This window comes from Corticium candelabrum, chromosome 15 (assembly GCF_963422355.1).
Source record: "Corticium candelabrum chromosome 15, ooCorCand1.1, whole genome shotgun sequence".
NCBI classification, from domain to species: domain Eukaryota; kingdom Metazoa; phylum Porifera; class Homoscleromorpha; order Homosclerophorida; family Plakinidae; genus Corticium; species Corticium candelabrum.
In genome coordinates this window covers 5,431,802-5,457,475 of record NC_085099.1, presented here as the reverse complement: position 1 = coordinate 5,457,475, position 25,674 = coordinate 5,431,802, and the positions used below count along the sequence as shown (strand labels likewise).

Genomic DNA, 25,674 nt, shown 5'->3' with positions numbered 1-25,674 from the left:
GAGCATGCGCAACTTACCGGGCTTTCCCTGACTAAATGATGCTACGCATGCGTGCACGTGAACCTCGCATGCACAGGAGATTGCTCCACTTTTGTCGTACTCTGTCATTACAATTACCAACGAGTAGCTTTCGCGTTCGCTTCTCTAGAATGAGCTCCCCGTCTACAGATGGAGCGACACCAGTCCAAATGGATGCAACATCACAGAAAAATGAGAAACAATTGCGGAAAGAGGCAGAAAAACTGGCTAAGAAGCAAGCAAAGATGGACAAGTTTGCAAAGAAACAAGAAACGACCAAGACTAGTCAGAAGACGGGCAATGAGGTATAATACTCACGACATCTTGTTCTATCTACACATTATTGTTTTCGTAATTTATCCATTTGCTGCTCTTTCAGTGTGAATATTTATTTGGAGAATGCAATTTTGTATTATGGCTTATTTTGTAGTTTGTATGTGTATGTTTCATTGTTCATTCATTTCATGTCACGTGACTACTTGTCCTTTGGCATTGCATCAGTCTTTTCATACCTCTTGCCATTGCATCAGTCTTTTATCATACTTTTTTGTATGTGAGAGATTTCAAAAGAATCAAGTGGGTATTAGAGTAGCATGTGGCTAATGTTGTTATCCGCACAATATTTATATTTAGAATGTGCTTGTTTAAAATTTATAATCAAACTGAAAAGTAAATCTAGTTTCAGACTAAGCAGCTATACTTCATTGAAGAATACTCTAAACATATATTTTTAGTTGGTATAACATTGATGGCTACAGTGCATCCTCAATTATCTGCACCTCGATTATCCGGTCAAATTCTGTGTCCCCTACTTTTTGCATTCCCAGATAATTCTTTCCCGGATAAAGGAGCTATAAAATATTTTACTTCGTATTAATATGCTGTAGGTACAGCCTTTCACAAATGAGCGAATACATAACAGAGAACGTAATAATCTAGTAAATAGGCAGCTGTTGATGACTCTTCTAGTGACATTAATTAACAGTAAGTGTGGAAACAGAGTGGAGGAAAATTAGTTGATATTTATCAACTTTTGATTATCCGGACTTGTAACCTGTTTTCATTTGTGCTTACTTGAGAATTTACTTGGTTTTCTGTTGTTACTCTGTTCTTTTGCTAGTCTTTTGATGTTTCACTTTTTTGGATAGAAATTGAATGCTAAGGCAAAAAGGAGCAAGGCAAGAGCAGCTGATCTTGAATATGTCTACACACATGCTGCTGGAGAGAAAAAAGGCATTCAGTTATTGTTTAATAATGCATCAGTCGTATATCACTAACTGTGATGTTGTACAGATGTGTCTGGTGTAATGCCAGATAGTTACAACCCAAAATATGTTGAGGAAGCTTGGTATCCATGGTGGGAAAAGCAGGTTGGTCAGAAGTTCATGCTATGGATGTGAAGATAGATGAATGCATAGATATGATATGTTGCAACATAATTGAATTGATTTATTGTGCACTATAGTTGGCTTGTGCAAATATCAAATGAATTTTTAGAGAACAGTTTAGACAGTTTATGGTTTTACCAATCAGAGAAGATTTGTGAACTTTAGGTTGCAAGTCACACGTGAAGAAATTACATATACTGTATGGCAAACCAAGGACATTAGTCACTTGCCACAGTACAGTTTGTTGTGCTTGTGGGCTTTTTGGTGTCGCCAGCATTTTTCTTTACCAAAGATGCTCTTGGAAAAGACATTTCTTTTTAGTCTCAGACGTACCTCTGCCTGGTTGTGGTTCCAACATTTTAGTCGTAGTGTTTATGGTTGGAATTTGAATGACACACTATGTACACAAGCATCGGTCTTAGATCAATACACCAGCCTATAAGCAACAATTATTATAGATTACTGGTAAATGTAACTGCAAATACGCTCTTGTTACCTAGCAGTTTAGAGCTCTTCCTTTAAGGATTCCATTTTATGTTGCTATGGCAACTGTTCTGTTCTATACGAAGTGTATATTAGGTGCTTTAGTCTGATGAATGGCCAACAAGAGATATATAGTGATCATAAATTTGTTCTCTTGTTGTATACGTACGTACAGCTCAACTTGTCAGAAGAAGGTGACAACACCACTTGGGAATTTGAGACTTGCCATTAGGACTAAATAGCTGTTTGTGGTTTGTTGTATAGCATTGGTCGATTTTGTGCATATTAATTATATACAACATTACTGATTGACTTTGTTTCTCGTTAGGGTTTCTTTAAGCCTGAATATGGAGTAAGTCGGTGCAAGATCCTTGTTTGAAATGATCAGCATGACTTGTGGTTTCAATTGTTTCAGAGGACGAGTGCTCATGAGCCCAATCCAAAGGGAAAGTTCATGATTGTCATTCCTCCTCCCAATGTGACCGGTTCCCTTCATTTGGGCCACGCACTGACTGAAGCAGTACAGGACTGTCTTGTGCGATGGTGTGTTTTTGTGTTATGGAGGCGCTGACATATGTATATGGTGCATATATGCAGGCACAGAATGCGTGGTGAAACAACTTTGTGGAATCCAGGTTGTGACCATGCTGGTATTGCAACTCAGGTAGATTGTGTCACTGACTGATAGTGTGGTTATCATATGATTGATATTTTGAAACAGGTTGTGGTTGAGAAACGTCTGGCAAAGAGTGGGAAATCGAGGCATGATCTTGGGCGTGAAGGTTTTTTGAAGGAAGTGTGGCAGTGGAAAGATGAGTAAGATATGCAGCTGCTGATTTATTCAATGTGGCTTGTTAAACTTTGTGTAGAAAAGGAGATCGTATCTATCATCAGTTGAAGAGAATTGGTGGATCATATGATTGGGATAGAGCATGCTTTACAATGGATTCTGTACGGTAGTGCACTACATTCTAACTGTTTGTTGTTGTATTTTGTTGTGGTACTAGAAACTTTCTCGAGCTGTTGAAGAAGGATTCATTCGTCTTCATGATGATGGTGTCATTTACCGTAGCAACCGACTGGTCAACTGGTCATGCAAACTCAAGTCGGCCATTTCGGACATTGAGGTGCAACTAGTTTGATGTTGTCCGTAATACGAATTGTTGCTATTGATGAACTGCTTGTCTGTTTGTTTCTAAGGTTGAGAAGAAGGAGCTGACAGGGAGGACGCTTTTGTCTGTACCAAACTATGAGGAAAAGATTGAATTTGGAGTTCTAGTGTCGTTTGCGTATCCAGTGGAGGAGTCTGGTTAGTTTACGTGATATGGCTGTAAGAATTCAAGTAGCAGGGTGGTGACATTGCTGTTCTAGAGGAAGTCGTTGTGGTGGCAACAACCCGTGTTGAGACGATGCTTGGTGATACGGCTGTTGCCGTTCATCCTGATGATCAAAGATATAAAGTATGCAGTACGTGCATTAATTGAATAAAGTACTTTTGTTTTGTAAATGTGTTTTGCAAATGACAACCAAATTTGTTTGACTGGATTTGCTAGACAACAGCAGCTGAAAATTTATTCTTACTGTAGCCATTGTTCTAAGAATTATGGTTTGCTTGTGGAGTTCAGATTTTATTGGGATGGATTACCTTGTGTCTTGTCTGTTGTAGAAGAAACGTAAGAGTATGTTTAAAGAGATTCATCAAATGTTTACTGATGTAGTGCTGACAGTATTGTTGTTGTTAAAATGTCAGAAATACTTTCATGGCATAGTACATGGTGTGAGGTCATAGTAAAACTGACACACTGATGCAAATGACCACGTTTTGGAATATATACGTATACCTTGGAACAATTCAGTTGTGTGTGGAGAAAAAAACGTGATTTTGTGCAACCACATCTTTTATCACACAATTAAATTCTGCACACAAAAATTTCTTAAGTCATTGGTATACATAGACTTGCTATGATTACAACAAAATAATTTCACACAAATAGTGAAGCTTCTCAAACTTGTGTAGCTTTTTTCAAGAGATTAATTATAATGCAATTATAGTGAAACCTAAATTTGTATGTAGTGGCCTGAGTTCTTTTATGTGCTGTAGTGCTTGCTAAACTGATATAGTGAAATTTTGTAGCAGTGGCAATGAAGCAGGAAATTGCTTTTAGTGACTATTAAATTTTTGTTTATTTGTTAAACTTGAGTTTATTTACTGTACTTTTAATGCAATTACAATTAATCAATTTTTCATGTTGCAGCACCTTCATGGCAAACATGTCATTCATCCATTCAGGGACGAGAGACTGCCGATCGTGCTAGACAGTTTTGTTGACATGTCATTTGGAACTGGTTTGCTAAGCACAACAGATCTATTAGGAATGATTGTGGGATTGATGTTTTCATTTTGTAGGTGCTGTAAAGATTACTCCAGCTCACGATGTTGCTGATTATGACGTTGCTCTACGACACAATCTGCCTTTTCTCAACATCATGACAGACGACGGAATTATTAATCATGTTGGAGGTGAGCAGTTCAAGGTTAGTGCTCTATCTGTTTTAAGCACACTAATAGAATGGTGAATTTATTAAAATGTTTGTGGATCAGGGAATGAAGCGATTTCATGCTCGGAAAGCTGTGCTAGAAGCTCTTAAAGTCAAGGGGTTATATAGAGACACAAAAGACAACCCAATGGTTGTGCCAACATGCAGTAGGTCAAAAGACATTGTGGAGCCGCTCATGAAACCACAGTGGTACGTCAACTGTGATGAAATGGCAGCAAATGCAATTGAGGTATTGACAGTGTTGCTTTATGTGGACGTATCGTATTACCCAGCATTGCTGCATGCTGGTATACCCTGAAATTGACCAGAGTGCTGGTATACTTTGGGGTCAAACGACTGCTTCAAAGTACGCTCAGTTTCGTGGCAATGGTATATGATTTTCTTCCATGTGCTAGACTACCATGGTCTGCAACCCTTGGTTGATGCTCTTCCACAGCAATTGTGTCTCTCTCCTGTCTCTCAAAGTGCCATCCGCGGTTTTGCCGTCATGGATTATGTGCACGAATGTTAATATCTATCACTTCCACCTGTACCACCCATTGCGCCGACACTTACCCACCCTATACCGACATGCCGGTTTAGTTACCAGAACTGCCTCATGTAAGTTTTGGTAAACCTCACTTATACCGGCATGCAGCAAATTGCGGGGTGATATGGCACCGTATGTCAAATCAGTATTAAGTTAGTTAACGCAAGGCGTACATGCATTAGGGTTACAGGAGTGTCTTAGGAGACGGATGGACAGACACACCGACGGACAGACATACCACCTGCTGGCTAATTGGAATGCAGTGCATGCAATCATTGTTCTTGCTCTGATTCTTGCTGATGTTATATCATGCCAGTGCTATACACCTGGCAGCCTAGTCAAAGGTCGTTTCTTGTATGTGAAGTAGCTGTTCGTGTTGCTTAGCAGCCACAGGTTTAGCACTTTAGTAGTCTTCATTAATTTAAGTCATTTATGCATGGCTCACGTTTTTAGCATTCTATCTGATGAGCAAAGTTTGGCCAAACAAAAGAAAACCTAGAAGTTTAGATAAATTGGTTATGAATTTGTTGTCCAACGTTGTTCATCTATAAAGTTGTATGACAATAACTTTAATTGTAGTGTCCTATATTTGAATGAATTTGCACACTACTCTAAATCTTTGATCCCACGTGATGTGTTTATGTGTGTGCATCGTCAGTCATTGCAAGGAAACAGCAGAAGCCGCAGGTAGAAGTCTAAGGTCTGGCTTGTAAATTTAATCATTTCCTATGTAACTGTTAAGCCTACAGTCCAGAAAGGAGTTTTTATAGCTGTAGGACAACATGTCTGTAAGTCAACATTGGCATAATTGACACTTGTTCAGTTAATGAGTTGGACTACCTTTGGTTGGGCATTGACAATATTGTTGATGCAGTATTACTGAACTGTCAGCTATCGAAGGAATACATCTAGTTTGAAGGCTTGATTTCTGTTCTAGGCTGTGAAAAGTGGTCACTTGAAAATCTGCCCCAAGATGCATGAAAAGACGTGGTTCTATTGGCTTGAAAACATCAGGTAAGCAATTAGCTTTTGTTCATGTCGGGATTTTTTGTTCACTTGGTACTGTTTAGACCTTGGTGTATATCACGGCAACTTTGGTGGGGCCATAGAATTCCTGCATATTTCGTGTCATTCACTGACGACTGTGCTTCTGCTGGAGAGGTGAGTGAACTGGGGAAAATTGCTGTTGAGGCGCCAGTTTTGTACACGTGATGTAGGAGACAGATAACAAGTATTGGGTGAGTGGAAAGACAGAAGACGAAGCCAAGCAAAAAGCATCCCAACGCTTTGGCGTACCACTAGACAAAGTGCAGTTACGACAGGGCAAGTGTATCGAGTCATAGATTTTGCAGTGTTTACGTGTCACTCACCATCTCCAGCACAAGCAGGAATAAGCATGATGTTATTTGTTTACTTCAGTGATTTGAGTTTTACTATACAACTGTTGTGTAATTGTCTGTGGTGGCTGTAAGGTTTTCTTTTTGTTCTTAGTTTCTCTATTTATGTTTTGAACATTTTGTCTTTTGACCTGCTAGCAGAGTGCATGACCAGTTGTTTATGTATAGACGAAGATGTGCTGGACACATGGTTTTCATCAGCTCTATTTCCGTTCTCAATTTTTGGTTGGCCCAATGAGGTTAGCTATGATGTTGGCAACCTGTGTTACTGCGTTTTGTCATAAACATTTGTGTAGCAAACATGGACACATGATATGTACTGTTGGTATGTGTTTTGATTACTTCATGTAATAAGTGTGACGCTGTCTTGTTTGATGACATGTTTGTGTTAATTAAGAAATTAGGGCGCGTCTCCACTAGGGCTTAAAGGTGTTTAAAGTTAAAACCTGTTTAAATCTGAACATGTTTAAGAATAATGGCGTCTCCACTAGCATTAAACCTTTTTAACTGTAAACCTATACAGCTTTTGCTAAACATGTTTCAGAGGTAGTTTAACGTAATGGTTTAGGTTTAACGGTTATGTGACAGTAACACGCGTGTCACGACGATGTATGTTATTTCTTTCGTCCCGTTCTTTCTCTTTCTTTGAAAAAAAGACTATTGGAAGAAGGCAGAATTAGAGACGGAGTAGACTGATGCAGTGCTCGGAGAGAGCAATTTTGATGAAGACAGAGACTTATGTCTCAGCTCTGATTGTTCTTGAGACGACCAGAGGACAATCTCTGACTGTCTGGTGCACAAGAAACGAATTTGCGTGGTACAACAAAGTCCCGGATAATTGTTATAATAACCTGGATAACATGGATAAGTGGAGATGCTGTCTAGCTAAACATGTTTAGAGTTTAAACATGTTTAATGTTAAACATGTTTAAAGAGCAACAAGTGGAGACACAGCCTTAGTAGTAAGATTTAGTATCGTATAAGATGAAATATTGGTGGTTAATTTATTTTGGTGAATCTGCGGTTTTATGAGTCGTTGTGAATACAAAATCTGCCAACATGCTTGCTGTATGAAGACAATGGGTCATCATCAACTACATGCACTAGGTATCATGGCATGCCAGCAGGGAGGCAAACAAGACAAGTAAAGATAGCACTGAAGAGGAAATCTTAAAGAAACCGTACATGTGAGAAATACGACAAATATTTGGGAGATGGAGAGAGCAAAGATTGGGAAGTGTGTGGTCGAAAAATGTGCGTCTTGCTACTTTTCTTAAGGTCTGGAGGGTGCTTGAAACAACAGCTAGCAGATAATGGTAAATGTCAATAGGCAATGCAGGATATGGAATTGCCACCAAAATAGAATTTGTCAATCTCTTCAAGGAAAATGCCAAAATATATCTCCATCAATATTTCATCTTAAACAGTACTAGATTATGTATATGGTATGTAACACTCTGATTGTTTACTAGACGGACGATCTAAAGACATTCTATCCCGGCACGCTATTGGAGACTGGTCACGACATTCTCTTTTTTTGGGTGGCCAGAATGGTGTTTTTTGGACAAAAATTAATGGGTGACTTACCATTTGAAGAAGTAATTTTGAACAGCATTTTGTCTCCAGTTTATACAATAGCCACTGTTCTTTTAATTGTAGGTGTATTTGCATGCCATGGTGAGAGATGCCCACGGTCGTAAGATGAGCAAAACACTGGGCAATGTTATTGATCCTATAGATGTAATTGAAGGAATTTCACTGGAGGTCATGTCCAGCAATAGCTTAGTTGTATACGTCCATTTACTGTTGTGGATTGTGTTACGTAGGGACTCCATCAACAGTTGTATGAAGGAAATTTGGATCAAAGAGAAATTGATCGTGCAATACAAGGACAGAAGGAAGATTATTCGGATGGCATTCCTGAATGCGGCACGGATGCTCTCAGGTTTGCCCTGTGTGCATATACAGCTCAAGGTGAGGAAAAACATTGATTAGTGCCACAGCATCAGAGATGGTTATTTGGAAGTTACTAGTCATAGCCTTAGCTTTTAAAGGAACATTTTGGCCACATGCGCTAGTAAATTGCGCCCAGCATACACCTTTGATTGTTGGTTACCAACAATCAAATTGAGACATTTGACGCATTTGCAGAACAAGATATGCTTACGTACGCTGTTAACTGATTAAATGATAAATTCTATCGGACGCTTTTGTAACTTTTTCGATCGGGGCTCCAATTTCTCGATTACCTACCGTAGATCGCAGTTTGCAAAGCGTGCTGTTTGGCTCAGTAGCTGAAACACTTATGCACAACTTACTCATACTTATCAAGCGGGCAACGCTTTTCTAACGTGATGCTGAAGAAGGTTTTCTCGCCATCACGTGTAACATCACGTGACATTGACAGCAGTCGGTGAAGCGCGGTGGACGCCGAAACAGATCCGGACGCCAATACCGCTCGCCTCTTTATCCTTTTAGTTGTGTTCATGTGCAACAGACCACGTATGAACAGTTGTTTTTACCACACACCGGAAGGGGGCCCTGTCGTAAAAATGGACTCAACTGTAACTTTGCGTTGCAGTTAATTCGCGTTCTTGTCACTTCCATCAGCACATCCAGCCATTGCTTTTTGCTGCAAATGTACGTTAGCGCGCGTTTCTGAAACGTTGCGTTAACGCAAATCTCCGAAATGTCTCTTTAAGCATACCTATTGGCTTGACGTTGAAATTGTAAGGAAGTAGGACATCATGTCGCACGCCATAAATACTGTCAACCCTGAATATAACGTCACCACAATATAACGACGTAGATTGGGACCAAAGTGCATGCATACAAACATGGTATTTCACCTCTTGATATAACAACTCGATATCATGACACTGGCACATGCAACTTCAAGCAAGAGAGTACAAAGATGCATAGGAGTGTAGAGACTTTCTTTATTTACTGACATCTAGGTTATCCTCCCGTATGTGCACCTTTGCCACATGGTGCACACTTGAAGCGACAGCTGCTGCTGTAGCGCTTCATCTGCTTGTATGGCTGGAGTTAGTAATAAGTTTATAGTGCATTAGCATGTACAGTTACAGTACAAGATGAATCACGTGCATTACTTTGGTCACGCCACACTAAAATGAAACCACATACAGTATTAGGTTTTCACCCACGCAGATTTGATATAGTGACATAATGACATCAAATCGCCGGTCTCGAGCATGTTGTTACATTGAAGGTTAACTGTAGATGGTGTAGTCATCTCAGTTTGAGTTGATGCTTGTGCTTTGTAATGCAATGTGCACAGAGCTTGTAGTCTGTGACTGTCCTTATGTTTGCAACCTGTACCATTTGGGCAGAGATACTAACAGCAGCAGTGGTGTAATCATAGCATATACATGGAGAGTTTTGCCTTAGTGATTGCATGTACTTTTAAAAAGAAAGTACAACAACGTTCATATTCATGCTGTTTATTTGACTGATTATTTCAGGGCAGTATCTAGTGCAAGGATATTGATTAGTAATACAGAGTGTGGGTAACTGTAACACTTTCACTACGGTGGTAACGTCTTGAACTAGAGGTCTAGTAAACGGAAATTGTAATTAGGTTGTGATCTTTGAGGACTAGAAGTTAAGTCACAAGTTAGTCATCGTCTTAGCTAATGGCAATGCATTGTATACTCTAAGTGGGATCTGTGTCCAATCAAATTATGATCTTGTTTATCACCTTAATTGTTATGGTATGCATAGCCATTTACTTAATTAGAAATCCAGTCCCAGTTGAAGTGATGAAACAAAGCCAATGCAATGGTTTGTACATTTGTTGCAGAATCATTAGAAAATACGTTAAAATCATGAAACATGGCTGTTTTTTCATGGCAAACTTACTGTAAATTGATCGTTTGCATGTTACTGTAGGTCGTGATATTAATCTGGATGTAAAGCGTGTTGTTGGTTATCGTCATTTCTGCAACAAGCTGTGGAATGCTACAAAGTTTGCTCTTATGACACTTGGACCTGATTTCAAACCGAACCCAACAGCTAAGGTACTTGATGTCATGTCAGCATATGTCTAATAGTAAAGTATTACATTCTGTGGTTTCGTGTAGCTTAGTGGCAATGAGACTCTTGTGGATCAGTGGATTCTTAGTCGTCTGGCATGTGCTGTTAACTCCATCAATGATGGTTTCAAGGACTATGACTTTCCTGGTGTTACTACTGCTGTGTACAACTTCTGGTTATATGACCTGTGTGATGTGTATCTGGTCTGTGACAACAGTTATTTGTGTTGAGGACGAGTTTGTATTTGCACATTTGCAGGAGCACTTGAAGCCGGTTGTACGAGACGGTAGTGAAGTGGAGGTACTAACAGCAAGGAACATTTTGTATCCTACTAAATTGTGTGTGTGTGTGTGTGTGTGTGTGTGTGTGTGTGTGTGTGTGTGTGTGTGTGTGTATGTGTGTGTGTCGCTGTGTGTGTTTTTGTCTTTGACTTGCATTAGATATACTTGCTTGGACACAGGTCTGCGCCTTCTCAGCCCTTTTATGCCCTTCTTGACGGAAGAACTGTATCAGAGGCTACCCAGACGAGATGGCAATAGGTCACCTAGTATATGTGTTGCCCCATTTCCAGAGAACGTAGCCTATGTTCACACAATTTCTTGTATGGCTTTTCTTCAAACATGTGTGATAGGCTACTGGGTATAATCCTGCTATTGAGACTGAGTTCAAGTTCATCCAAGATGTGGTTCGCACCACTCGAAGTGCAAGGCAAGACTATTTACCTCCAAAGGCAAGACCAGATGGTAAGTGAAAATGTAGACTTCTAGTGTCATTTGTTGTTTTGTATGTATTGCTTGTTGTTGCTGCTAACGGTACTGACATGCCATTATTTTAGTGTACTATGTGTGTTCAAGCCCTGGTGTAGCTTCCTTGCTTAGCAAGTTTGAAGGTGTAGTCACAACGTTGACTACATCTGGAAAGTAAGATTTGCTTTTATTCTTACTTTTATTTCGTTTTCTACACCAACTTTATCTTGCTGTATCAGAATTCACATTCTGTCTGGTGAGTCACCTCCACTTGGCTGCACGATGGGAACCGTGGGTGACAAATGTGAAGTCCATGTGATGATGAAGGTTTTGCTGTTATGCGTAGATGTTCTGTTGTTTTCAAAACTACAAATGGATTGTGTGATAGGGTCTTGTGGACGTTGAAAAGGAGCTGAGCAAGTTGCAAACAAAGCAGGATAAGCTCATCATCCAGATGGACAAATTGAGAAGAGACACTCAGATGCCTGAATACGAGACCAAAGTTGGATTAGCCATGCATGTTCATGACAGTATGGTGCACTTACTTGTTGTGTATTTAGGTTCCCGAATCAGTAAGGAAGAGTAATGAAGAAAAGGTCACTGACACTGACATCTCGTTTCTGGTCTGTCCTCTAATCACAGTTTTGTTATTTCTTGTTCAGTCTCAAGAATACGAAAGTGAACTAACGAACATCAAACGTGCTGTTGATGCTTTCAAACAAATGAAGTAGGGTGTCTTGAGTCATACGTGATCTTAATGGTTTGTGATGGTTACCTTTTTGATGTTGAATGATGGTATGAATTGTAATTTCGTCCACAGTGAGACTGTAACACTTTCTGTGTGGTTTATTTTTGAGCTATAAATTGTAAAGTCTCCCAAACCGACCACTATTAACATTTTCAGTCAATCTAATGCTGGTGCAGCAGGGATTTACAACATACTGATACATATATAGTAGACAACTTGACAAATGAAATTCTTATGACATCTCTAATTATTAGTAATACCAGTAGGAAGCAGCAGTGAAAATTATATTGTAGGCACTGATACTGTACAAATAGGACCAGAATGTTAAGCCCTGTCCACACTTGCAACTGAATCACAATCCGATGTGATAAACCCAACCCACATCGGGAGGTCGCGATCCGATTGTGATCAGTTGAATCCAATTAGAAATAGGTGGGCGTTACCTTCACATACACAACAAGTGTAGTCGGAGCATCTAGCCCTGCTTACTCATCTTCGTTCTCGTTCACCTTACGTTACTGTATCAACACTTTCCACAAGCAAAGAACCCACACATACACATACAGGTCATCAGTCACGTGATACCAAATAAGACCGGGGATGTATTGTTTTCAAAGTGCAGTGTGGATCACTCGCTAACCTGATCGGATCACGATTGTGCTATCCATTCTGGTCTAGTGTGGACAGGCCTTAACAAGTTTATTTGATGTTGTCATTACTGTACGTACCATGTGAAGATCAACTAGACTGATTTGTGTCTTGTACACTGTGTCACACCGTGTCTGCAACATCAGTGCCATTGTCATATTTAAACGAATTTGCGTAACAAAAACTTGTCAAACTAAACTTTATCTCTATTTCTGTAATGTTGGTGAAATCCAGGTGATTCATTGCCTCCTATTGATACTGAGAGTTTGTGTAGAAGCCGGTATGTCAAACAGCATTGTTACAGTAGTCTTATTTCTTAGGACAGTAAACAGTATTTGCATTGTCAATTTCCTCAGGCACTGAACGTCAGTTGAAAATCTTACTGATGCCTACTTGCCAAATTCATCCTTAAATTTTGAAGTATCAGTTTAAATAATTATGAAATTAGTACAAACTCAGTTGTGGTTATAAAAGTAATCAGTGTTTCATCATGTCCAGCACAGCTTCTGCTACACGTTCATAATCATCTCTCACATTGTAAACTTGAGATGAAATCCGGCACCAAAGGCGATTACTGAAGCAAGTCATTGCTACCCATACTTTGTGTTTCTTTGCGATATCCTTCATCAGGCGGTCGGCATCTGCTGCAGTATTGTCGTAGCCAATGTTGGATGGCAAGGCGATGACAGACATGTTGGGGGCACGCATTTCTGCTGGAATCTGCTGTTCTGCTGTTTTCCATTTGGATGCAAGCAAAGCACTTGCCCATTGAGACAATGAACTGTTGTATGCAGTTATTTTCTCCTGCAAGCAACATTTTGGGCATTTAATAAGTTAAACACACACACACACACACACACACACACACACACACACACACACACACACACACACACACACACACACACACACACACACACCAAAAATGAAAAGCCAACCATTGACTTACCATGCCACCCAACCAGCGATAAAACTGTATGGCTGGCTTAGCACAGAGCCAAGATGTAATATCTCTTGTTGCTTGCTGGTAGAAACGTTCGTGTAAGCTCTTCTTCCAATACCACGATGTCACAAGTGGATTGATTTTGTCGTGGTGCTTAGGATTGATGTAGAGCACACAACAACCTCGAGGAGCATACACCCATTTGTGGAAGTTCCCTACCACACACACATAATCCAAACACTTCACCACATTTCTCAACAACATTGAGACACAAACATCAATCTGTTAGGTTACTTCAACTGTAGCTACTGATACAATTTTCAAGCATATAGCTAACATCGTTTCAAACAATCAAAATCTCTTATGCACAAACAATGTCTATGATTAGATGCAGACTAAGTTTTGCTCTATTACGATGGGCAATTCTGTGTTCGAGGGACAAGATCAAAACTGCATTGTCCGCTCAAATTAGACATGATGGACGTTGTGCAGAGTGAGGCTCATCTCGAGCTCACTCACTAAGTCTTTTCTTGTTGTTCTTTCTACTTGACATAGTTTCTTTTAATCAGAATTGTTGTAGCAATGTGTTGTCAGTATTGTTGTAGTTAAAGCTATTGATATCAATAAAGTTATTATGACTGATACACGTTATCATGCAAAATGTATGAAGACAATAATCCAATGACAGAAACAGTGAAGACGACGTCAGATACGCAGTGTTGTAGAGCAACTTCTCCGTATTGTAAACTGTAATTGGTGGATACGATTACCATGCAGCCCAGTGTCACACAAAATAGTAACGGTCAACCTCTGTGTTGCATTGTACTTGAGAGCAAGCAATATGTTCCAACTGCTGTTGGATGTATTGAAAAGTGCAAATCTAATTTGTTAGGTATTTGATAATTTGTTGCAAGCCAATCGATTACTCTGACTGCCCAACCAAAGCATGGTCACAACAGTGATCATGCTACTGATGCACGTAAGGGTAGAACAATGACTCACACCATCATTTAGAACACACAGCTTGCAAAGTAAGTAGGTGCAACAATAGTCATGTATGTATTCAATCATTAATACAAATTTTTTCAAATCTGATTACCATTGAATGTTTATTGCATGTGTTTATTGTGTTAGATTACGTCAGCACACTAACTAATAATTAATAATGATTATTATATAGGTTGCAATGTCAGATAACAAGAGCATTCAGAGTGGAATATAAAGCAAAAATTTTGGTTGAACAGCGTGCTCTAGCAAGAGGTTGACCTGAAATTTTAAATTCTGGGCATTCATTCTTGTTTTTGATTTCACAATCCTTGTAATTATCGGCATCAACATTTAGTTCAATTTCTTTATTTGTTGCATCACTACTGAACTTATTTGCTATCAAAATATAAACTGTTGCAGTGTTACAGTATTGTCATATATGCACTCATGCATCTGGAGATATATTTAACTCTCTCTAATTAGACTTTGCCTGCTTTGTCGGTTGTCTAGACTTCTGGGTCGCTCATTGATTCCCTACCATCCATGCGATTACTATTACACATTGACCAGTCATGTAGGTGCATGTATGTCCGATCAAAGCAAAATTATGAGCACCAGTTGGACTGACCGTTATTTCCACTCTACCATTCATTAATAAAGTAAACTACTAATTCAGGGTCATAGCAAGATATATCCTACCTGTGTAATAGTCCGGATCCAAGTAGGTCAAGTCGATTGGCACTTGACCAGGTGCATGTGCTCCATCCACTAGCACCAACACATTCCTCGATCTACAAATGTCAATCAGTCGTCTAACAGGCAGAAGCAATGCAGAAACACTGCAGATGTGGTCAATGATTGCAATTCGAATTCGAGGATCAGCTCTAAGTGCCGCCTCAAAAGAGCCAACAAACTGCTCAACACTTTCAATTGGAAACGGAAAGACGTGTGTCACCACTGCTGCCTCAGTGATATCACTAACAGCCAATGCAGTGTATTCAACCGCCCCATATGTATGGTCAGACACCAGAATCGCATCGTTCTTGGTAAAGCGGAGCGACTTCAGGACACAATTAACAGCCGTCGTCGCATTGTCGACCAAAACAACATTCTCTGCTGTCGTTCCTACGAATTCTGCAACAGTCTGGCATGATTCGAGCCACAGCGGGTAGGACGTGATTCTGAACCACTCTTCCGGGCATGTTTCTGTGGTATCGTGTAGACGACGCTGTAGCTCCATCACCGGCCGGGCCACTGTACCGAAGGAGCCGTGATTTGCAAACGTAATTTCCTCTGACAGGAAAAACAACTGATTTCTTGCAAATAGACCGAACGGTGGAGGACACTCTGTGTCAACGTCTAACTCCAACATTGTATTGTTAGTTTTTCTGCAATCTGCGGAACGGACGTCGTCACTGTTGCAGTGGTCTGGCTTCAGCCTAAAATAGACGTTCGTGTGTGAGCGTAAAGAGCGGAAAAGGGCGGGCTCGTCGGTAGTGTTTCAGCTCCCGGACAAGCAGCTCCCGGATTAACCTTCTTCTCCCGGATAACCTTCTTCTCCCGGATAACCTTCTTCTCCCCCCGACTATCTTCTCACGTGCTACATGGCTTCGATGCGGAGGAGTAAGAGAGCTGTATTCAGACGATTCAAATGACCCAGAGGAGGCCCCGGGCCTCTCTAATAAGAGATCGAAGATCTTCCCTCGCCACGTGTTGACGCGGATGAGCAATCTTCCGGCCGATGTCTTTAGTTTCGCTGCTTCTCCCACAGTTGACTGCGACTCGCCGGATGGCATTTTCGACGATTGGATCGCTACTCTACGGCGAGAGGATCAGATGATGCTGTGTCTTGTTTTCAGGTTTGTCGCATGTATGGAGTTTTAGGGATCGTAGACACGCAGACAGAACTGCTGCAGGAGTAGGCTAACCGGAAATGGAGAGCGGACAATACGCGGATGGAGAACGGATTTTGTCTAGAATGGTGAAGGAGAGATCTCGTAAACAGATCGAGGTGAGATCCATTTCATGCCTTGAATGTATCATGTAACTTACTATCACAGCTAGTGCCTACTGTATTGTTGCTAGGGAAGTACGAGCGTCTGAGCGTCATTTATGATGAAGAATGCAGGAGGAGAGCGTTGCATGATATGGGCCAGAGAATCTCCATGAAGAAATCTAAGGACAACCTATGCAACATGATCGACCGTTTCAGACTTCTGCAAGTATGTAAACTGTGACATGGTGCCAAATAGTTTTACTCCCTGATTTTCCTAAAAAGATAGGATTAGAGATAGCTAGGAAATTTCGATTGGGTTTGTGAAGATTGACGTTAGAAAGATGGTATATAAATTACTTGGAAAAACTAGACATTCAAGGTTTGTCAGTCCATATCTACTACGCATTGCGCATGACTTATGTATTGATGGCCATGAAAGAGACCATGTTATTCAAGACAAAAGAAGTAAAAATCTGCATGATCTTAAGGCAAACACCTTTTCTATTTTTTACCTTCAGACGTTCTGCATGCAAGTTCTGAACTTTAAAGGAGGACTCTCACCAAACACTAAAACTTGTTGAAAGAAAGATACAAGGCCTGGTATCTTCCTGCAGGAAACCTATGGTCCAGACAGCTACAGAAGCAGAGAATGGCAACGAGTTGTTCAGACGATTCCCCGTATGTACACAAAGTCTTACTCTCTCGATGCAACTACTTTAGGTTTAACCATACCAAGTACTCCTAACACACCCAAATTCAGCGGGACATGATCTATGAGCTAATCCAAGAAGGGTCTTCTTCTGAGGTTGTATTGTGACACAGTTGATACTTGTGTGATAACTTTGAGGTCCCAGTTTGCTTTAGTTAATAGATCACAACTTCCCATCATATGCCTCACAATCCTTACCTTGAAATGTGCACAGATATCGGTCTTCCTTGCTAACCAACAATCAGAGGTACGCATACGCCACATACGGGTACTAAACACACCTACGCAGGTAATTTCAATGCTTTATTTCTTCGTTACGGTAAACTTCTGCAGTAAACGGTTGCAAAGGGTTGTGTCATGAAGTGACAGCTTTCATCTGAGAGATAGTTGATTTTGGTGAGAGTTCTTCTTTAATTATCCTGTTGATGACACTTCAGCTTTTAATCAACGAATTGTAGATTGTCAAGATGAATGCTCATTAAGTCCAAACATGAGTTTTGACCAATAGTTTGCGTGGACCCTACTTGATCAGACAACAATTATTTAAGACCAAAATCTCGTAATCTCATGGTTCTGGGAGAATGGTCAGTGTCTTTATTGACAATTTTGTTACTTTATATAAATGATGAGATTGAAAAGACAAAAAGACTAGGGAAAGCAATTTAGTAGTTCCAAAAGAGGCAAGTTAAATTGTAGAGTTTGTTCAAGACAGGGATGGGTATTGGACAAAAGATAAGTTCTCTCCAATGTTACAGATGTTGTGGCTATTGCTGAATGTAAGTATCTGAAAACAACAAATGTAACAGTCTGTTTGTGTTGATCAGACTTCTAACCACACTGCTAAGGCTCCTGATGTGTTAGTCACTAATATATTGAAAGCCAGGAGGAGACCAGCCAAAATATATGATACAAGAATAATAATGTTGTTTTAAAAATGGTTAGTGATGATAAAATTTTGAAAGGTTTAAGCAGATCCTAATAGAGAGAGGAGTGGATGTTTCTAAAATGACTGTCTGATATGATAGCTGAACTTTCTCGTCATCTTGATTTGGCAAATGAAAAGTCACTTAGTGAAAATTTCTTCTTGAACAGGGACACTATGTCTATTGCATGTTTCCCCCAATTCTTCCCTGCTTAACAAACAAGCTATTCTGTAAGTCAGTCAGAACCGCCTGTAGACTTTCACTCTTTGTTGACATCATTATGGAGCATCCTTTTTGTACAAGTACCCCAGTGTCTCAGCAACTGCAAGCAATCCTTGATTGTAACTGATGTATGCACAGAGTTGCTTGAAGCACCATGTAACTGAGTTACTATGAGGTACGATTTGCTTTTAGTACACACTCCAAACACACAGGGAAGCATAGGATGTGCAAGAGAATTTCTGCTTTCTTAATTACATATTTTTTGGTGACTGATGCAAGTTTGAGAGACTTTACTGCAACGAAGAGCTCTCTGTAAATCATCACAGAACATGTTTCAAACATGTCTTGACCAAGGTGACTTGGGGCACCATCAGTTGGTTGAAGATCTTGGCAATTTAAGGAACCGTTAACTTGTCACGTTCAACTGGTGTCTTTTGTCTCTGTACTTTCACAGTCTCTCTTTAGCTCAAGCAAATGTTTTAAATTTTTCTGCTTTCTCCTCTTGTTTCTTTGCCCTTGCTTTCGTTTCCTCGAGCTTCGTCAATTGCCTTTCCTGTAGCACGTGAGACTCCTGTTGCAGCACTTCTTTCTTCTCTCTGCGTGTGTCTTCCTCCAGCTCCTTTCTACTGTTTACTCTCTTCTCTAGTATTTTTACACACGAAATTGTCTTTTGCCCCTTTCAACTTGCCTAGACATAGGATAATGATGAGGGCCCCAAACAATATGACGGTCACTTGCATTGCAGATCATGTACCTGAGTTCCTAGAGCCTTTTTACTGTTCCTTCCAGTCTCTATATTTAGTCGGATGCTGGTGATATCATGTGCATGTGCTCCAGTGCTGATGTGCATGCTCTAGTCATGGCCTGTTCTTGTATACAAATTATTTAGTAGTCTATCCTACTAAGCCCTTTGGAGTGTGCATCATGTGGGTGTAAACATTTACATCATGGTATAAGGCACATGCCAGTTTCATTAGCGTACGGAAGCCGACAGGTGCGTGTTTATATCAACACGCACCTCTCAGCCACTGCTATGCAGCCGGTAGGTGTGCGTTGATATAAGCAATCCAAAATGCAGTGCACGCTACTAAATTACAACACGCTTTAAAATTTGTATTGTTTAATATCAATGTAGCTCATATGTGGATTGTTATCAATAATGTATACTTTATAACGTGCGTTATTTCATATTCGATAGACGGGTTACAGCCTTATATTCTTGTTGTATTCTAAATAACAGAAGTGTGGAACGTGCGTGCACTCTTCGATCAGTAACTGCAACGCTTGTTTCAAAGGGTCCCTGTTTTGGGATTAATTAATTAATTATATAAACATACCAAAAAGCTTTCAACCCATGAGCAATCATCACATCATAAGAGTATGGCCTCAGAAACCCATTACTTGTATCCAGTTCTCTGGAAAGTCGATTCGTATCGTTCGCACGACTTGTTGACAACGGATCCCAAAACGGGGGCCCCTTTGAAACAAGCGTTGCAGTTACTGATCGAAGAGCGCACGCACTTTCCACACTTCCGTTATTTGGAATACGACAAGAATAGATGGCTGTAACCCGTCTATCGAATATGAAATAACGCACATTATGAAGAGTATATTGTTGATAGCAATCCACATATGAGCTACATTGATATTAAATAATACAAATTTTAGAGCACGTTATAATTTAGTAACGAGCACTGCATTTTGGATTGTTTATATCAACGTGCACCTACCGGCCACAGCAGTGGCCAAGAGGTGTACATTGATATAAACACGCACCTGCCGACTTTCGTACCAGGGAGTGTAAGAAGAGCACTTTTGTTTAACAGTGCATGCATGTACTTTGGTGACAAAATCTTGTGTTTAGACTAAGTGCTACCTATATCGGCTGTCATAGTGATGTTGGAGAGATCATGTGACTTTTACCAGTTCCCACGACTGCCCACCCATTTCTCTACCCACACACAGTTTGCTTTCACTTCCTGCTTTCACTTCCTGTTCGACGTAAACGGATAAAGGATAGTACACTCTACGCAGCTGACATTTAGCCACAACGATTTCTTGCTGTCTTCCATTGCTCAGGCAATACTAACCGGAATAAGCACATCTGGATCAAAGATGACAAGTTACATTGTTCATACGTGTCTTCTACTATCTCTCTTTGCCACGAGGAGTGAATCTCATCTCATCAAGATTGCATTGCCCACCATACCCGAACAGACTGTTCGGGGTGCCAGACATATTGCCAGACGAGAGACAGAGGCATGTACCAACTATGTGGAAGTCAGCATCAATTCGCTGACGATTCCCACGGGATTTGAGAACATTATGGCGCCGTGGACAAATAACAATCTAAATGTGAAAGCCTACCGATCGTCTACTGTTTCTCAAGGAATCGACCAAATACTGAGACTAAAAGTGCCGGGACTCGGTGGATCAACAGTGGGTGACGTGTTTCAACACCTCAAGGACAACGGGCCATGTTGGATATTGCCATACGGGGGTGTGGTACGGGACATCTTTCTGGGCAGGCCTCCCAATGACGTCGATGCTGAGATTTCGTGCCCTGCTAGCCACGTTCGGACCCTCTGTTTGCAAAAATGGGGAAGTAGTAATTGCCAAGGCACTTCTGACAGTAGTATCACTTACATTGGCAGTCAAACTGCAAAAGTCTCTACAGGCGATACACAAGGCATAGACCTCGCACCGTGGGATCTCATGATTAGAGGAAGTATCACATCCTTTGAGTACACTGCTAATTCTCTTGCTTACGATATGAGTGGCAACAACGTGGTACTTGATTTCACATCAACCGGAGTAATGGACACGTGCCAAAAGAAAATAAGAATACCGAGTTTTACTGTGAACGATTGGGTAACCGACAAAAAGGTCTATCGTTACTGGAAACTGCGTGTTAAAGGATTCTCTGCTGACTCTTCGGAAACAGCAAATTTCATTGTAACAAAAGCCAAAGACTTCATTTCAAAGGATGGTCAGCCGTTTGCTAAGTTCTACTGCTCTTACGTGCTGATGGGTACGTATTCTACCGATGGTGGCACTTGTAGCATCGCTGACTCTTCGAGTGTGGCTGCTAACGTGAAAAAGTACGGTCAATTTTTCCTTGAAGATATGGGCAGTTTCTGGACGGAGACCGCTCAACCAATCGCAAATGGTATCAAACAAGTGCCTAACAGTGCTCTGGACTTCAACACGAAAGTGTCAATGGCTTCCGTATTTCTAGCTTTGGGTCTAAATTCATTGGCTGTTTTTATCGTTTCTTACTATTGAACTCCCTTGCTCTCATTTACTTTGTCACGACTGTCTAGATCTGTGTTCATTTGTCTATCTTGCTTGAACAAGAATAGCTGACTGTCTAGTTGATTCAGTACGTCCAGAATTGCTGTTGGCAAATGAAAGAATAAAAGAAATTTTGCACTGCTATATGTTTGTGCATGCAGCATTGACATAAACGTTACAAACAACGTGGGAGTTCTAAACCATAGTACTAGTAATTGAAGCTGTGTTTACATCATTGCTTCTATCTATAGGTATGAGCCTTCTGAAAACAATGATACGATTGTTGCAAAAAAGTATGAATTTAGATGCTATTTGCACTACTTGTAAAATAATCTAAAATTCTACAAAGCGACTGTTGTTTCGTGTGACCACAAAGTCTGTAAAAAGTTTGTAGTCGTCAAAGTACAGTAACAAGAGTTTAAATATCACATACGGACATAATCCTTATGGTTGTTTTTCCTACTAGACTTGGCAATCAGAAACATGAATTACACTGTTCTGGTAAAAAAACTTTTTCATGGTTGTTCATTCATTGTCTCTGGTTGCCATGTACAACATAAAGGAAATACTGCTCTGTGGTTAGGCTCAAGTACATAGTCTCATAGCCAGCCAAGAGTTTCCCACAAACATTGCCTGCAGACCAGAAGTCAGTTCACTTCTATACGTTTTGAGGAGCTACAGTACTTGCCATGTGACTTTTACAAAGTCTCGTTTCATATGGCTCATAGGTGAAAGGATCGCAGTTTCTTGTCCCAACCAGCACCTTACGGTGCTTATGGCATTTCTCTATTCTTATCCTTTTAAGATTGAGAATGGTGAATGGTGAATAGTGAAAGACTCGGAGATCAGTCAGTTTTCTATGGAGAAAATGAATGCAACAACCAAGGAATTGTCAGATGAACATGAAGTAGAATTCATTTCCACTAACTCAAGTAGAAATCAGTTGACTTCAGTAAAAATAATTCTGCTTAAGTATAATTCAGTGGTCAATCCACTGAAGTAAAATTTATTTCTATGTAACTAGAGTTCAATTCAACTGAAGTGAAAATAATGAATTTCACTTACGTAGAAGTGGATTTCTATTTCAGTAGAAATTAATTCCGCTTAAGTGGAAATTAAAATTTCACTTAAGTAGAATTATTTCTACTTCAGTGGAAATTGTGGATTATGGCACAAATGGCATGCCATATGTTAATTAACAGACATTTTGAGCAAGAGAATATATTTATATCAACTCTAAAGATGGTATGTAGTAGGAGGATCTTCTACTTGTCTGTCTGTCTATTTGTAGTTTTCAACATATCTACTTTCATATACCAATCACGTTAACTGCAACTTTTGATGCTATTTTCCCTATCTCGCTTTCATTCGTTTGTATTTCTATGAGTATCCCGTGTAGTACATAAGGAATTTCAACTACACATCCAATCTCCCCAAACGAGACAACAGACAGAGGTACAAATAGATGGAAATATAGAGTGTTGTTGAATTGTGTGGAATCTTTGATTTTGGAAATCAATCTATATGTATGAATTAAAGACAGATTATGAGACTGCAGTGTACTAGTAAGTAATGTAAGGAAGTAAGTAAGTAAGTAAGTATTTAGCAAGTACCTAATGTAGAATATATTTTATTGACAGACAAACAGACAGATGAATTGTGTATTAGACAGTACTTCTGTTTCTGTCTGTCTATTTGTCTGTCGTGTCGTCTCTTTTATTTCTGTATGTATCAAAATGAAATTCTGTCCTGCCACACATTTTATGTCTCCAAATTTGAATCAGATATTTATAAATATAATCACACAATCAGAGCACTCAGTGACTGCAATACCATTTCTACATTACATTGTACATCTGGCATTTGCTAGTATTACATTTCATAGTGTTGAGTTGTTAGGGAATACAGACAACAGTAGACTTTACAGAAGCATTTCTATACAAATGATATTTACTGCACATGCATCCTCATCTTCATCCTTCAGTTTCATCATCACAATCCAGTTCATCCCCACCCAATGCCTGCCACAAGGACAGAGCAACCTGTAACCAATCGATTGAATCATTATGCAATCCTGGTAATCGTTTTGTGAATATATTTACCTTCTCAGCACATTCTTTTTTTTGTCTGGTAGTGATGTAGCTTTCTCTGTAAGCATGTGAAACTTACAATCACCTAGCTATCTATGTAATGAATGTGTTACTTTTCATCTGCATCATTCTTCCAAAAAGCTCCTTAAATGATTCAGTACTTGCATCATCATCACCTAAACCAGCATGCATGTAGTGCAAGATCTTCTGGCGATAGAAAGCAAACCAAACAATAATTAACATGCAATACTCTACAATACGATATTCCAAATGTATTAATTAAGAGTTGCAGTTTACAATACAACACTTTTATTCATCACTCCTGTAGCTAATGTATTGAAATGATGTAAGAAAATATGTATTCAGAGTAAATACATACAAACAAAACAGCTACAAGCGAACACAAAATGCAGACATCAATAACAATAAATTGACTCACACAAAGCAGACAAACAAAAGTATAAAATAAGCACATAAACAACAAACAGAAGAAGAGAAATACATCAAACCCACATGATTCTTTGCTTTCGGCTGTCCTGCTTCAGTTCGAATTGTCTGTAATCCTGGAGAAGGACCGTCCGTTCCCGTCGATCGCAATGGGACATGTAGTCGTGTTGATGTACTCGTTTCTGCAGTTTCTGTATCTGGCGTAGATTCTAGACAAACTATAGAGACATGCATATGTGAAAAACTAGACAAGGAAAGTCACTGGAAGGTTGAAGATTAGAATTATCCGGCGAAGCTAAACATATATAAAGAAGAAGTAAATATGAGTTATTAAATCACAGTTCTAACTGTGGTGTGTTTGTTTGTGTGTGTGTGTGTGTGTGTGTGTGTGTGTGTGTGTGTGCGCGCGCGTGTGTGTGTGTGTGTGTGTGTGTGTGCGCGTGTGTGTGTGCGCGTGTGTGTGTGTGCGTGCGTGCGTGTCTGTTTGTCTGTCTGTCTGTCTGTTTGTCTGCCTGTCTGTCTGCTATTTATTTCTTACATCAAACTATCATACAATTCTGCAAAGAACTACAGTAATACAACTAGACTAATGTTCACTGAAATCTGACATTACAGCAAACTAAAACACTTATATATAACTAAGACTAATGAGAGAAAAATTGGGTGCTGAGAGAGAGTCAGACCTCTCAGACCCACCGCACAAGATATGACTCAAACTGTCTGTCTGTCTGTCTGTCTGTCTCTCTGTTTGTCTGTCTGTCAAAGGTATTATATTCTTCAAATGATTGAACATTACAACGACGACAAGCTAACAATCATGTACAAGCACTTAAAACAACTAAAACTAGAAACTGTCACAGTTCCAAATATAACAATACTGAAAGCAACAAGAACAAAACAAAACAAACCTAAGGCTAAACTACACTAAGACGAACAACAGTATGCCAAGCAATCTTCCAGCACGACGATGACATCTTGTGTCTGTCTTTCTGTCTGTCTGTCTGTCTGTCTGTCCAATACATATATTTTCAACATTGAAATCTACATACAACACAATTAACAAAGCAACTCTACTGTCCCAATCGAATATAATCTCTACTAAACTAAAACTCTACAGAAACAAGCCTATCTAGAGGGCTGTATGCAGTAAAGCGCATTAATAATTGTGTATATTGTTCATTCTCTTGACTTTCCTTGTACGTTCCATGCAGTAAGCGGGATGCCTTCCCGGAAATCACTCTAGCGTTACAGTTGTAACTGAAGTGATAAACGTTGTCTCCAATATGTTGTAAAATTGGATGCATTCTGACGACCGTCCTCATCATAAGGCATATGAGAGAATATTAATTAAAGAGTCTCTAAAAACTGTTGAGCTAGCCTCATTACCCCATCTGCCATAATGTTCAAAGTAATACCAAAGGGATTGCTGTTGGTGCATATATACCCTCCTGGTAACAGTTGGGAGTCATACATTGTGTGTTTAATTAATCT

At 39.8% G+C, this 25,674-nt stretch overlaps 3 protein-coding genes across 3 annotated transcripts; 2 read left to right on the top strand and 1 right to left on the bottom strand.

Annotated features, from left to right (window-relative positions):
• The first annotated feature begins 62 nt into the window (after positions 1–62).
• On the top strand, positions 63–12,057 carry LOC134190478 (valine--tRNA ligase-like). The gene is made up of 31 exons (XM_062658923.1): positions 63–323; positions 1,167–1,258; positions 1,312–1,388; positions 2,218–2,241; positions 2,305–2,432; positions 2,487–2,553; positions 2,611–2,705; positions 2,759–2,840; positions 2,897–3,016; positions 3,090–3,198; positions 3,261–3,349; positions 4,145–4,235; positions 4,297–4,424; positions 4,492–4,677; positions 5,915–5,991; positions 6,048–6,138; positions 6,195–6,300; positions 6,543–6,613; positions 7,847–7,972; positions 8,034–8,138; positions 8,201–8,348; positions 10,287–10,414; positions 10,478–10,633; positions 10,689–10,753; positions 10,871–11,006; positions 11,062–11,173; positions 11,266–11,350; positions 11,416–11,503; positions 11,565–11,678; positions 11,737–11,772; positions 11,839–12,057. Exons 2-31 carry the CDS (start codon positions 1,174–1,176, stop codon positions 11,905–11,907), a joined length of 2,994 nt encoding a protein of 997 aa, XP_062514907.1. The 5' UTR covers positions 63–323; positions 1,167–1,173; the 3' UTR covers positions 11,908–12,057.
• A 665-nt stretch (positions 12,058–12,722) lies between these two features.
• Positions 12,723–16,059, bottom strand: LOC134191227 (uncharacterized). Its single transcript, XM_062659825.1, has 3 exons — positions 15,202–16,059; positions 13,522–13,730; positions 12,723–13,376 (listed from the first exon to the last, which is right to left on the bottom strand). Exons 1-3 carry the CDS (start codon positions 15,872–15,874, stop codon positions 13,050–13,052), a joined length of 1,209 nt encoding a protein of 402 aa, XP_062515809.1. The 5' UTR covers positions 15,875–16,059; the 3' UTR covers positions 12,723–13,049.
• A 21-nt stretch (positions 16,060–16,080) lies between these two features.
• On the top strand, positions 16,081–21,784 carry LOC134191228 (uncharacterized). Its single transcript, XM_062659826.1, has 4 exons — positions 16,081–16,361; positions 16,425–16,513; positions 16,588–16,724; positions 20,217–21,784. Exon 4 carries the CDS (start codon positions 20,468–20,470, stop codon positions 21,635–21,637), a length of 1,170 nt encoding a protein of 389 aa, XP_062515810.1. The 5' UTR covers positions 16,081–16,361; positions 16,425–16,513; positions 16,588–16,724; positions 20,217–20,467; the 3' UTR covers positions 21,638–21,784.
• The last annotated feature ends 3,890 nt before the right edge of the window (positions 21,785–25,674 follow it).